A 15,547-nucleotide genomic window follows, 5' to 3' on the forward strand; every position below is an offset into this window, starting at 1 on the left:
GTCCATTTGTATGGTAAGTTCATGTCCATCAAAGAGGAAATGAAAAATAGGACCTACCCCCTCTTAGGGATTATTTAGCTGTGTTGTACCAAGGGCAATTAAAGGCTCCTTAGAAATTCTAAGTACAGGGAAGAGTAGAACTATAAAAAATTTAGTACTGTGCATTTTCTTGTTTATATATTTTTAGCATTGTTTCAAGATTCTACTATTTGCACTAAGAGAGCAGTATAAAGAAAGATGAAAAAGCTTACATTTCAACCGAATAAAGAACACTCCACCAAAAGCAAACAGAACAACAAACTCATACTACCACTGTTCTTTTTTTAATACCTAAGATGGGCTTTTGATCATGGTGAAGAAATAAGCTCACATACATCCATTAATCATACCAGCTAAAGATTTCTTCCTAAACCAAAGATCACAGACATATTTCTCTATTAATGGAAAGACAGTCCATGAGTTCCCTATAAGAAATCCTTACTTTTGTATTTTCATTTTGATGATAATGGAAAAAACAAACAAAAAAACCAGAGTAATAAATGAGTATTTGTGATCAGCTAGATGAGTATTTTATAACTGTTTAGAACGTAACTGGGGACTTAAAATGATAGTGATTTGTTTGTGCCAAGCAAAGGCCAAATGATATCACAATACCATATATATTTGAAAGTTTTTCAGTAATCCTAACAGAACAGGGTTTCTCAACCTCAGCACTCCTGATATTTTGGGCAAGGTAATTCTTTGTTGCAAGGAATTTTCCAGTGCATTGTAGGATGTTTAGACACCCCCCTGACCTCTACCCACTCTATATGCCAGCAGCACCACCCTCCTAATGGTGGTACTCAAAAATGTCTCCAGGCACCGTTAAGTGTTCCCTGGAGGACAAAATCTCCCCAGGTGGAAAATCACTGCAATAGAGAAAAGTGGAGAGAGAACAGGGTCATCTCAAAGTGCACAGGAGAATAAACATGTCACATTCAAATGAACCACAGCTGCAACAATTACTACTACTCTCAAGTTGAAAGCAACATCACTAAAACATTACCGTCCATCACACTGTCAATGTGAATGTCACTAGTTCTATATTTCTGCTCAGATTTAACCTGTAAATCTGTTGCTCTGATAGAATTTTTTCCCTTTAAAGGGCAATATAAACATTGTTCAAGTCTGCATTTAAATTTTCCTGATTTATTTGTTCCTAATAGAAACTTTACTCAAGAGACTTCTCATTAACTAAAAATGTAACCTTTTTAAATGTCCTTCTAGTGCCTAAAGTTTCTTCTGGAGTCTTCTAATTTGTTACTTTTTTTTTTTTTTTTTTTTAAGTAAGCTCTGCGCCCCATGTGGGGCTGGAACTCATGACTGTGAGATCAAGAGTCACATACTTGACCAACTGAGCCAGACAGGTGCCCCATCACAGATAATTTTTAATTGAAGAAATTCTCAAGGGCCCAAAAAGGCATTTATGTGTTTAGATGTCAAATGTCTTTCTTAATCCCATAAAAAATCACCCCCAAAATATGAATTATATATACACTGAGAAGGTTGAGAAGTTACTGGATAAGCAATATCTGCTGTTATAACTCTTTCTCTCTTGACACATGATTCTTTTTTTTTAAAGATTTTATATATTTATTTGTCAGAGAGAGAGAGAGCATAAGCAGGAGGGGAGTGGCAGTCAGAGAGGGAGAAGCAGGCTCCTCAATGAGCAGGGAGCCCAATGTGGGACGTGATCCCAGGACCCTGGGATCATGACCTGAGCCGAAAGCAGACATTTAACCGACTGAGCCACCCAGGTGTCCCTTGACACATGATTCTCTGAAAAAGTAAGATAATTGCCAATATATCTTGGTGATATATATCCTGATTTTCTCTTCTTCAAATTAAGCAGACCTGACAATATAGTATAACAATGTCCAAAGATGTATAGAAAGTTCAAAGCTGTCTTGAATACAACTCTATCAGTGGAAGAATCTTAAATTGGTTAGGTGTGGGTAAATGTGGAAGAGACTGTTGCAAAAAGTGTAATGGCTTAGAAACTATCCTTGTACTGGGAAAACTTAATCAAAGCTTGCCCTTTACCTGTGCACTGAAATCTTATGGTTGGTTGAAAGAAGCAGCAAAGGTTTAAAAAAAAAAAAATGTTGGTTCAACAGATCCACTTAAGAGAGCATTCCAGCAATGCTCATAAATTTTACAAGTTTAACAAATACAACTATTATACCTCCAAAGACTTAGCAAGTTCTGTTAAAATCACCCCAAATCAAATGGCTCAAAATTCTTTAACAAGCCAGAACTGTGCTATAAGATTTAAAGATTCATTTCTTCCAAAATCCCCCCTAGGGAATTACTGCTACCTTCTTTATGCCTGTTAACTAGTTAGGTACCATTTTATTTTCTAAACCAATGAAAGCAAAAAAAAAAAAAAAAAGACTGCAAAGAAAGTATAAACCACTTCTTAGCAAGCTCTTCAACATGCAGCATCAGAGGTTTTTTTTGTTGAAGTTAAGACAGCATCTAATTCTGTTTTTCTTCTCAAGATTTATCTACCTCCCAAGGTATACCAACCAAATAACAAAATGACTTACTGATAGGAAATAGTAGCCAATAAAGCATGAATTCTTATATATAAGTGACCAGAGTCTGGGATAACTGTTCCAAGTTTAACATGGTCGGAAAGAGGGAGAAAGGGAAACAAAGCTCCTAGTGATCCTCAGTTGAATTACCAAATTAAGCACAAATATAGAAACCATTCAAAGCCAAAAACTTTATGCAAGATTTATGATGCTCACAATTCTTCACTCTACATAAATTCTTAGAAGGTCAGGACTTCTGTCACTGAAAAAAAATCAAGTAAGTCAGATGGACCTCAGATAAAGACTGGCAAATATAAGAAACCATAGTCATGAAGTTTTGGGGGTACATTTATAAAATTCAATAGTTATAACAAATAAAGTATCTTTTTCTTTGTTAGCAAGCAATTCCTCACCTGCTTGTGTGCGTGATCATAGGAGTTGATATGGTTGTCAAATTCCTGATGTTTCTGATATTGCTTATCACAGAGTTCACAGTAAAAGTTGGCTCTGAGGTCTTCCAATGCTTTGGCAATTGCCTTCTCTTTGTCAACATAATCCTATAAAAACCACAAAATACAAACAAAAAATGAACTTGGTAGAATTTAAATGAATGTTATAAAGAGGCAGTCTTATCCGAAGAGAGAAAAGAGGGCTTATTTAGTGGTACCAGTAAAAGCCAGATGGAACACAAGTGGCAATCTGGCAGGGTAATTTGTGTGTGGTTGTACTGATAGTTGTCTTCATTTGGTTTTTTTTTTGTAGCCATTGTATTTTATTCAGTAAACTTATACTATTAATTAATCCACATATTTATCATGTTTGGGATGCCATTAATGATAAAGGATTTTAGGCAACTTACTGTATTGAAATATCTAAATTAATAGTTGTCTTCAGGGGCACAGACACTTAACCAACTGAGCCACCCAGGTGCCCCCAAAAAGAGTTTAATTTTTACTTTGCCTTTTAGCATTATGGTGGCATCCCCTACTCCTACTCCTGGCTTAAAAACAAAAAACAAACAAAAAACAAAAAAAAAACCCCAACCAACCAGAAATAAACAATGCTTTTTTTTTTTTTTAAAGTAGGCTCCACGCCCAGCATCAGTGACGTCCAATGTGGGGCTTGAACTCACAACCCTGAGGTCAAGAACTGAGCTGAGCTCACGATTCAGACACTTAACCAACGGAGCCACCCTAAAAATCACAATTTTTATTGCATTGTAGAAACCACAGAAGTAAGTATAATCCTCAAAAGAGGCAATACAAAACAAAACAAAGCAACTTATCATCTGAAACTGAAATCAGGGCTGTGATGGGCAAGGGCTCTAAGGACATGCGGGTGACACTGAAGCTTGGGGTTTGAGCAAGATGGGGGAGCTAGACCAGAGAAGTCTCAGTAATAAATGAAAGAACCTATAAGTAGGCTGGAGAGTACCCAAGGACCTCTGCATCTTGGCAGAGAGAATCAAAAATACTCTCAGAAAGCATCCTCCATTTTAGCCCTTTAACATTTTCCTAGATTAAGATCAACAAAATTGGGGTTACAATCAAAGATTACTACACACACGAAAGAAAATAAATATATCTATAGGGCACCTGGGTGGCTCAGATGATTAAGTGTCTCTGCCTTCAGCTCGGGTCATGATCCCGGGGTCCTGGGATCGAGTCCGGCATCAGGCTCCCTCCTCCTCGGGGAGCCTGCTTCTCCCTCTGCCTCTGCCCCCCTCTCTCTGTCTCTTATGAATAAATAAATAAAATCTTAAAAAAAAAAGAGAGAGAAAGAAAAATCTTCTATAAGCGAGAGTCACAGGAAACAAGCAATAGATTTAGGCGCTGCAAATCTCAGATACTGGAATAGTCTGTTATAGAATATAAAGCAACTATAAAATGTTTAAAATATAAAATGGAATTACAACAATGAGCAAACATAAAATATATTTTAAAAACTAGGCAGACTGTAGGGGCACCTGGCTGGGTCAGTTGGTAGAGCCCATGACTCTCAATCTTGGGCTTGTGAATTCAAGCCCCATGCTGGGTGTACAGATTGCTTAAAAATATATATATATATTTTAAATAAACTCTTTAAAACAAACAAAAAACTAGGGGTGCCTGGCTGGCTGGCTCAGTTGGTAGAGCATGTGACTTGATCTCAGGGTCGTGAGTTGAAGCCCTAAGTTGGGAGTGGAGCCTACTTAAAAACAAAACAAACAAAACAGGAAAAAAAAAAACCTAGGCAGACTGTAGAAAGACCCAATATAAGACTTTTAGAATTGAAAAACCTAACTGTAAAAAATAAACCAAAAAATTTATCAGCTACTTAGAGGATGGATTAAAAAAAGCAGACCAGATACAGCTCAAAAAAGATATGGGGGTGGGGTGGCGACTGGGTGGCTGAGTCGGTTAAGTGTCCAACTTTTGATCTCAGCTCAGGTCTTGATCTCAGGGTTGAGAGTTCAAGCCCCGCACTGGGCTCTGTGCTGGGCTTACTTAATAAAAATAATAATAACAATAAATTTTTAAAAAACGTACTAGGGAGGTGAAAATGTTCTGGAATTAAATGGTAGCAATGGTTGCACAAACTTACGGATTATACTAAAAACCACAAGGTGAATTTTGTAGTATGTAAATTATATCTCAATTTTAAAAAGATGTAGTAAACAAAAACAGGTAAAAGACTGAAATTACTTAGAATGTGGCACAGAGACAAGGAAATAGATAATATGAAAAAGAGGTTTAGGAGCCATGAAGAATATGATAAGAATATTAACATGTGCATAACTGGAATCCCAGAAAAAGAGAATAGACAGCAGAGATGAGAAAAATATTTGAAGATGGGCGCCTGGGTGGCTCAATTGGTTAAGCAACTGCCTTCAGCTCAGGTCATGATCCTGGAGTCCCTGGATCGAGTCCCACATCGGGCTCCCTGCTTGGCAGGGAGTCTGCTTCTCCCTCTGACCCTCCTGACCCTCCCCCGTCTCATGTGCTCTCTCTCTCAGTCTCTCTCTCTCAAATAAATAAATAAAATCTTTAAAAAATATATATATATATTTGAAGATATAAAGGCTGAGGATTTTTCCAAACTAGTAAGACAACTCCATAGATAGAGGAAGCACAAAGTATACCATGCAGGCTAAATAAAAATATGCACCTAGACACACTGAGTGAGACTATAAAGGGACCATAGACCATCAAATCATAAAATACCCAGGGGAAAAAAAAAACCATCACCCACAATCAGATTGACAGTAGATTAAAAGCAACAACAGAAGGTAGAAGACCGTGTGCTTCAGTGTGCTGAGAGAAAATACATTTGTATACCAACTGACCTATTTTTCAGAAATGAAGAAAAGAATTTTACCACCAACAGATTCATTAAAAAGAACCTTCCTAAAGCAGTATTTCTGAAATCATAGATTATGACTCACTAGTGGGTCACAACATTAATTTAGTAGATTGTAACAGGCATGAAAAGGGGAAAAAATAGCAAAATACAGAGTGTATTTCACATAAGGATAAATATTATCTTGTAAAACTTTTCAGTTGTAAGTGGTTGCAATATATTTTTTTTAATTTTATTTATTTATTTGACAGAGAGAGACACAGCGAGAGAGGGAACACAAGCAGGGGGAGCGGGAGAGGGAGAAGCAGGCTTCCCGCCAAGCAGGGAGCCCGATGTGGGGCTCGATCCCAGGACCCTGGGATCATGACCTGAGCCGAAGGCAGATGCTTAACGACTGAGCCACCCAGGCGCCCGTAAGTGGTTGCAATATTAAACGTATTTCATACTGTGGGCCTGAAAGTCATGGTCTCCTTAAGCATGTGCTTTAGGGAAGAAGGAAAATGATGCCAGTAAAAAGGTCTGAAATCTGAAAGTAAATGTTAAGCAATAAAAAATATATATATATGATAACAGAACAACAGGGGCGCCTGGGTGGCTCAGTTGGTTAAGCGACTGCCTTCGGCTCAGGTCATGATCCTGGAGTCCTGGATCGAGTCCCGCATCGGGCTCCCTGCTCGGCAGGGAGTCTGCTTCTCCCTCTGACCCTCCCCCCTCTCATGCTCTCTCTCTCTCTCTCTCAAATAAATAAATAAATAAAATCTTTAAAAACAAAACAAAACAACACCTAGTTTGCAGGACTGAAAAAGGATAAAAGCAAAATGCTAGCTGATATGGCCAAGTATAACAGAAGATGGCATTCAAAGTTTAAGTGTTCTAGAGTCTTTCTACTAATGGAGATCAAGTTAACTTTAAACTTTGTTAAACTAAGCATAATTTACATTAAAATTCCAAGGGTAATTATTAGAAGAATAGAAATAGTAAAGGGGGAAGAAGTAAGAAAACTTCAATTTTATAAAGGTAAGACATGTCAGAAATATCAGGAAAATAGAAGGTAGAAAGACAGATTGATAAGTAATCACAAGAAACATAAATGTACTAAGAGGCAGAAAACAAAACCCAACAACGTGTTGATTACAAGGACTTAGAAAGTTGGAAGTTAAGATAGAAAAAGATATGCCAGGCAAATACTAACCAAAATAAAGCTGGAGCAACTATATTAATACTCAACTTTTTAACTTAAAAATTTTTTTTTTGTTTAAGTAATCTCTACACCCAATGTGAGGCTCAAACTCACGACCCTGAGATCAAGAATCCCATGCTCTGCTGACTGAGCCAGCCACATACTCCATCTTTTTTAGACTTTAAGGCAAAAAAACATTACTTGAGACTGCGGCCAGTTATGGAGTTAAATATTAAGAAGTTATTCTCCAGGGCGCCTGGGTGGATCAGTTGGTTAAGTGACTGCCTTTGGCTCAGGTCATGATCCTGGAATCCCAGGATCTAGTCCAAATTGGGCTCCCTGCTCAGCGGGGAGTCTGCTTCTCCCTTTGACCCTCCCCACTCTCACGCTCTCTCTCATTCTCTCCCTCAAATAAATAAAATCTTAAAAAAAAAGAGAAGCTATTCTCCAAATAAGTTGTACTGCTAATCTGAAAAGCCAACATAGATATGCTGGTTATCCATTGGTCTTTACAAGGTTTTGGCTAAAAACTGTAAGACTGACCCAAAAAGGTGGTCCAATTTGCCTCACCAGTTCCACTTAAAAACTAGATACCAGGGTACCTGGGTGGCTCAGTTGGTTAAGCAACTGCCTTCGGCTCAGGTCATGATCCTGGAGTCCCGGGATTGAGTCCCGCATCGGGCTCCCTGTTTGGCAGGGAGTCTGCTTCTCCCTCTGACCCTCCTCCCTCTCATGCTCTCTGTCTCTCATTCTCTCTCTCTCTCAAATAAATAAAATCTTTAAAAAAAAAAAAAAACAGAACTAGATACCAAATGACATCTCAAAACAAGCTGAGTACAGGTGAACTTTGAACAACATGGTTTTGAACTGCATGGGTCCTCTTATACAAGGATTTTTTCCAATACATATATGGAAAAATTTTGGAGATTTGCAACAATTTGAAAAAACAGATAAACCACATAGTCTAAAAATATAAAAAAAATGAACAGTATGTCGTTAATGCATAAAATATATGTAGATACTAGTTTATCATTACCATAAAATAGATACAAATCTAGTATAAAAAGTTAAAATTTAGGGGTGTCTAGGTAGCTCAGTCAGTTAAGCGTCTGACTCGATCTCAGCTCAGATCCTGATCTCAGGGTCTTGAGTTGAAGCCCTGCGTTGGGCTCCACACTAGGCATGGAGCTTACTTGAAAAGAAAAAAAGTTATAATTTATCAAAACTTAGGTGCACACTTACAGACCTTACATGGATGGTACCATTAGCAGAGAGAAATGTAAACAAATGTAAAGATAATGTATTAAATCATAACTGCCTAAAATTAAACGTAGTACATGCTGTACTATTATAATAATTTCATAGCCATCTCTTGTTGCTACTGGGAAGAGCTCAAGTGTTGCAAGTGTCCACTTACAGCTATGTGTGATGCTAATCATCTCTGCATGAGCAGTTTGGCTCTCTGGCAGGGTATTGCAATAAAAAGTGGTATCTCCCAGTTCTTGTGTATTTTTCATTATGTTTAGTGCATATTGTAAACCTCGAATAACACCACAGGACCCATACAAAGTGCCACTAGTGATGCTGGAAGTACTCACAAGCAGAGAAAAATCATGATATTCTAAGAAAAATTTGAATTGCTTGATATAAACCATAGATTCACACCTGCAACAGTGGCTGCTTGCCATTTCAAGATAAATGAATCTTGAAATGTAAGTGTAAGGACCATTGTAAAAAAAAAAAAAAAAAGAATCCATGGAGCTGTCGCTATAGCTGATCAGCGGGTGCAAAACCTTTTTTATTTTAATTAATTGAGAGCGAGCCGCAGTGCGGGGAGGGAGGGGCAGAGGAGAGGGAGAGAATCTTTTTTTTTTTTTAAGATTTTATTTATTTACTTGACAGAGAGAGACACAGTGAGAGAGCGAACACAAGCAGGGGGAGAGGGAGAGGGAGAGGCAGGTTTTCCGCGGAGCAGGGAGCCCAATGCGGGGCTCGATCCCAGGACCCTGGGATCATGACCTGAGCTAAAGGCAGATGCTTAACGACTGAGCCACCCAGGCACCCCGAGAATCTTTTTTTTTTTTTTAAAGATTGTCAGAGAGCAAGCGAGTGCGAGCGCACGAGAAGAGTGCATGTGCACACACAAGCAGGGGGAGTGGCAAGCGGAGGGAGAGGCAGGTTCCCCACTGAGCAAGGAATCCCACAAGGGACTTGATCCCAGAACCCTGAAATCATGACCTGAGCCTAAGGCAGATGCTTAACTGGCTGAGTCACCCAGGAGTACCGCAGAGAGATAATCTTAAACAGGCTCCATGCCCAGCGCAGAGACCAATGAGGGGCTCGATCTCTCAACCCTGAGATCATAACCCGAGCCAAAATCAAGAGCTGGACGCTTAACCATCTGAGACACCCAGGTGCCCCATGTTTTGCAAAACCTTTTAATCTCATATTGAAAATGCAGTTTTTGTGTGGGTTTAGGATTGCTATAAGAAAGGAATATGTTTAGACTCTGATAAGGTTTAAAAAAAAGCCAAAGGCATTATATGTCAACTTAAAGCAAAAGGTGAAGGATCTAAAGCTGGTGAATTAAATGCCAGCAAAAGATGGTTTGCTAATTTTACAAAGAGGTTTGGCTAAAAAATGTCAAGATAACAGGAAAGGTGGCTTCTGCCAACCAAGAGGAGCAGACAGTTCCCAGACACCATTAAGAAAATCACTGAGGAGAAAGGTTACCTGCCTGAACAAGTTTTGTTTTGTTTTTGAAGATTTTATTTGACAGAGAGAGACTTGGTAAGAGAAGGGAACACAAGCAGGGGGAGTGGGAGAGGGAGAAGTAGGCCCCCCGCCGAGCAGGGAGTCCGATGCAAGACTCGATCCCAGGACCCTGGGATCATGACCTGAGCCGAAGGCAAACGCTTAACGACTGAGCCACCCAGGAGCCCCTGAACAAGTTTTTAATGCAGACAAAAGTACTCTATTCTGGGGGGGAAATGCCAAAAAGACATTTATTAGAAAGGAAGAGAAGCAAGATTAGAAAGGAAGAGAAGCAAGCACCAGAATTTAAGGCAGGAAGGAATAAGCTAACACTACTGTTTTATGCAAATGCAGTTGGGTTTATGATCAGGATTGCCGTTATCTATAAAACTAACCCTCGGGGCACCTGGGTGGCTCAGTCCTTAAGCGCTGCCTTCAGCTTGGGTCATGATCCCAGGGTCCTGGGACCGAGCCCCGCATCGGGCTCCCTGCTCAGTGGGAAGCCTGTTTCTCCCTCTCCCACTCCCTCTGCTTATGTTCCCTTTCTCGCTGTGGCTCTGTCAAATAAATAAAATCTTAAAAATAAATAAATTAAAATAAATAAAAATAAAACTAACCCCCAAGCCTTGAAGGGAAAAGATAAACACCAGCTGCTAGTCTTTTGGTTGTACAACAAAAAGGTCTGGACAAAAAGAATGCTTCTTGAGGGGCGCCTGGGTGGCTCAGTCGTTAAGCAACTGCCTTCAGCTCAGGTCATGATCCCAGAGTCCTGGGGTCGAGTCCCGCATTGGACTCCCTGCTCAGCGGGAAGCCTGCTTCTCCCCCTCCCACTCCCCTGCTTGTGTTCCCTCTCTCGCTGTGTCTCTCTCTGTCAAATAAATAAAATCTTAAAAAAAAAAAAGAATGCTTCTTGATTGTTACCATTGATGCTTTGTCCCTGAAGTCAGGAAGTACCTTCCAAGTAATGGATTGCCTTTTAAAGTCCTTTTGATATTTGACAATGTCCTTGGCCACCTAGAACCTGATGAGTTCAACAGCAAAGGCATTGAAACAGTCTATTTGCCCCCAAACACAATGTCTCTAATTCAGCCTCTGGATCAGGGGGTCATTATACACAGTATACTATAGAAAGGACTGTCAACACTATGGAAGAAAGAACCTCAAAAGGGAGAACATCATGAAAGTCTAGGAGGATTATACCACTGAAGATGCCACTATTGTTACAGAAAAAGCCATAGAGCCATAAAAAGCCCCAAACAATAAATTCCTGCTGGAGAAAACTGTCCAGAAGTTGTGCATGACTTCACAGGATTTACAATACAGCTAATCAAGGAAATCATGAGAGAGATTATAGATATGGGGGGGGGGGAAGGTAGTGGTGAGGAAGGGTTTCAAGATATGGATTTTGAAGAAATTCAAGAGCTAAAAGACACCACACCACAGGAATTAAGAGGAGATAAGTGCTTCCAAACTAGTGCAATAAGGAAGGAAACGTAGAAGAAACAGTACCAGAAAACAAAGTGATAGTACACTATCTGGAAGAAGGGTTCTGATTATTCAAGACTGCTTTTGACTTCTTTTACCACACGGACATATCTATGACATGGGCATTGAAACTAAAGCAAAGGGTAAAAGACGATGTACAGAAACTTTTTTTTTTTTTAAGATTTTTATTTGAGAGACAGAAGTGGAGCATTGGCAGAGAAAGGGAGAAGCAGACTCCCTGCCGAGCAGGGAGCTCGACACAGGGCCCGACCCCAGGACCCCGAGACCGTGACCCAAGCCAAAGGCAGAGGCCCAACTGACTGAGCCACCCAGGTACCCTAGAAACATTTTTTAAAAAATGAAAAAGCAAAAATGTCAGACAGAAATAATGACTTATTTCTGTAAAGTTACACCAAGTGTGTCAGCCTCTTCCATTTCCCCTTCTACATCTTCCACCCCTGATAGCAAAACCAATCCCTCCTCTTCCTCCTCAATGTGAAGACAATGAGGATGAAGACCTTTATGATAATCCACTTCCACTTAATGAACAGTATATAATCTTTATGCTGTACAGTTAATAAACTTACCTCTTGTGTATGTGTGTGTCTTTGTGTGAAAATGGAGTAACTATATGGCAAGAATTATGTGAGATGTTTTCATGTCACCATCATCGCCTAAGTATTCATTATGAAGGATATAATGTACAAGATTAGTATGGAAGTGGGCAGACTATCCTTACACAGGAGTAAGGTAAGTGACATTTGATAGGAAATTAATAATGTATTGGCTTTCTTACTATTTTATAACTTTGCTTTCGAAGAATTATATTATGTACAGTATGGCTCTCTCCCTTGTAACTGGAGAAGCTGAGTATCACCTCAGATAAAAATACATATTTTAAATGTAACAATGTTTCTACTACATTATTATGAATATGACTGCTGTATGCCATAAAAATTTTATAACCATTCATTAGTGTATAGGCTAGACTACTGTGAAGCAATCGTATTGATTACACTAGGCTAAAATGAAGCAATCATACTCCTGCTTCTTTGTTATCAATTCATGAAGTGTTATACCTGTAAATTAATTTCTTTTTCCACATTATCTTTTCATTTTTGATGTCTAATATTAGTAATAAGTATAACATCTACAGTTTTATATCATATAATATTGATGAAGGTACTGACAGATGGTTCATCTTATGAACAGAGGACATGGGATGCCTGGGTGGCTCAGTCAGTTAAGCATCTGCCTTTGGCTCAGGTCATGATCCCAGGGTCCTGGGATTGAGTCCCGCATCAGGGTCCTTGCTCAGCGGGGAGCCTGCTTCTCTCTCTGCCTGACGCTCCCCTGCTTGTGCTCTCTCTGTCTCTGTCAAATAAATAAATAAAATCTTAAAAAAAAAACAACAGAGGACATAAACTTACAGTATCAATAAATACAATACGGTACTATAAATGTATCTTCTCTTATTTTAATATTTGCTTTTCTCTAGTGTATTTTATTATATGAAACAGTATATAATACATATAACATACAAAATATGTGTTAACCGATTGTTTCTGTTCTTGGTAAGGCTTTTGGTCAACAGTAGGCTCTTACTAAGTAAGTTATCACACATTTTTGACTGCAGGGAGGATCATACTCCTAACCCCTTTGTTGTTCAAGGGTCAACTGTGTATTCATTTGCTATAAGGTAGTACAGAGGAATGAGAAGAGGAAAGGAATGATAAATGATGACTTGTTAGCCTTTTACAGCAGGGGTAGATAAATTAGTCTCACAATTAGTAGATCCTTCTAGTTAACAGATCTAAAGATAAGTCTCATTTCAAAGGCTTCTAAAATTGGCCTTTCTTCTATTCAGTTTTGTATCTTCCGGATACACTTTGAGGGCAGTTCCATCATCTACCATTTCCCACATGAGCTACTTAATCAGCCAGGATGAACCAGTTTGGATAAATTTATTAAAACTAAAAAGTGAATATACAGCATATAATTTTTGCCATATTCAATCATTCACCATAATTTTAAAAAAGATTTTATTTTTTATCTATTTATTTTAGAGATGGAGCGAGCGCAAGCAGGAGGATGATCAGAGGGAGAGGGACAAGCAGACTCTGCTCTGAGTGCAGAATCCGACACAGGGTTGGATCCCACAGCCCTGTGATCATGACCTGAGACAAAATCAAGAGTCAGACGCTTAGGAGCTACTCAGGCGCCCTTCATTCACCCTAATTTTTGCTAGGCACTCTGGGCAGTTCAGTTTCATTTTGTCTGGCTTTATTAAGCAACTTGTGGATATTCTCCCTTAGCAGTGGTTTTCTTAGAAAACTCACTCTCTCAACTTGCCTTAAAACCAGGGTTCAGACATGTGATCTTCCCATCAGATGTATCTGCATAAGACTGATTTAAAAGTGAGAAGTACAAAGAAGCAGGTGCCAAGCAGAACCCATCCTTCTAGTTAATGGTGGTTACATAAGCATATTTTAATTCAATGTTGGTTTTTATTTAATTCTATAAGATTACTGTATAAAAAATAGTGTTTAAATAGATTTGGAACGGGCGCCTGGGTGGCTCAGATGGTTAAGCGTCTGCCTTCGGCTCAGGTCATGATCCCAGGGTCCTGGGATCGAGTCCCGCATCGGGCTCCCTGCTCCACGGGAGGCCTGCTTCTCCCTCTGCCTCTCTCTCTCTCTCTGTCTTTCATAAATAAATAAATAAAATCTTTAAAAATAAATAAATAAATAAATAAATAGATTTGGAAGATTTACTTTTCCAAAAAAGAGATCAGAAGACTGGATTAAATAAAACACACCCCCCCACATTTATATACTGATTTAAAAGAGATTCTTCATTGTATCTCAAGCCTCAAAATAGGAATCACATTCCTCTTTCCTGAAGTATGTTCTTTAAAATCTCTTTTACGAGGGGCGCCTGGGTGGCTCAGTTGTTAAGAGTCTGTCTTCGGCTCAGGTCACGAACCCAGGGTCCTGGGATCGAGCCCAACAACTGACTCCCTGCTCAGTGGGAAGCCTGCTTCTCCCTCTCCCACTCCCCCTGCTTGTGTTCCCTCCCTCGCTGAGTCTCTCTCTGTCAAATAAATAAAATCTTGATGATGACAGCTTTGTAATAGAGCTTGAAGTCCGGAATTGTGATGCTGCCAGCTTTGCTTTTCCAACATTCCTCTGGCTATTTGAGGTCTTTTCTGGTTCCATACAAATTTTAGGATTATTTGTTCCATTTCTTTGAAAAAAGTGGATGGTATTTTGATGGGGATGGCATTGAATGTGTAGATTGCTTTAGGTAGCATTGACATCTTCACAGTATTTGTTCTTCCAATCCATCAGCATGGAACATTTTTCCATTTCTTTGTGTCTTCCTCAATTTCTTTCATGAGTATTTTATAGTTTTCTGAGTACAGATTCTTTGCCTCTTTGGTTAGATTTATTCCTAGGTATCTTATGGTTTTGGGTGCAATTGTAAATGGGATTGACTCTTTAATTTCTCTTTCTTCTGTCTTGTTGTTGGTGTATAGGAATGCCACTGATTTCTGTGCATTGATTTTATATCCTGCCACTTGACTGAATTCCTGTATGAGTCCTAGCAGTTTTGGGGTGGAGTCTTTTGGGTTTTCCACATAAAGTATCATATCATCTGCATCATCATCAAGAGAGTATGGTACTGGCACAAAAACAGACACATAGATCAATGGAACAGAACAGAGAGCCCAGAAATGGACCCTCAACTCTATGGTCAACTAATCTTTGACAAAGCAGGAAAGAATGTCCAGTGGAAAAAAGACAGTCTCTTCAACAAATGGTGTTGGGAAAATTAGACAGCCACATGCAGAAGAATGAGACTGGACCATTTCCTTACACCACACACAAAAATAGACTCAAAATGGCTGAAAGACCTAAATGTGAGACAGGAGTCCATCAACATCCTAAAGGAGAACACAGGCAGCAACCTCTTCGACCTCAGCCACAGCAACTTCTTCCTAGAAACATCGCCAAAGGCAAGGGAAGCAAGGGCAAAAATGAACTATTGGGACTTCATCAAGATAAAAAGCTTTTGCACAGCAAAAGAAACAGTCAACAAAACCAAAAGACAACTGACAGAATGGGAGAAGATATTTGCAAATGACATATCAGATAAAGGGCTAGTATCCAAAATCTATAAAGAACTCATCAAACTCAACACCCAAAGAACA

General features: G+C 39.2%; 1 protein-coding gene across 9 annotated transcripts in view; it reads right to left on the reverse strand.

Moving 5' to 3' along the window:
* Positions 1 to 15,547, reverse strand: part of GPATCH8 (G-patch domain containing 8) — a 118,700-nt gene that overhangs the window by 22,436 nt on the left and 80,717 nt on the right. For all 9 annotated transcript variants that reach the window (XM_045888771.3, XM_064582814.1, XM_064582816.1 and 6 more), the window contains one exon: positions 2,990 to 3,133. In XM_045888771.3, the coding sequence (XP_045744727.1) occupies positions 2,990 to 3,133 (144 nt within the window). The remainder of the gene's footprint in view (positions 1 to 2,989; positions 3,134 to 15,547) is intronic.

Source organism: Mirounga angustirostris, unplaced genomic scaffold, assembly GCF_029215605.1.
Source record: "Mirounga angustirostris isolate CCGP_5_RB_7025 unplaced genomic scaffold, mMirAng1.0.hap1 SCAF_17, whole genome shotgun sequence".
Lineage (NCBI taxonomy): Eukaryota > Metazoa > Chordata > Mammalia > Carnivora > Phocidae > Mirounga > Mirounga angustirostris.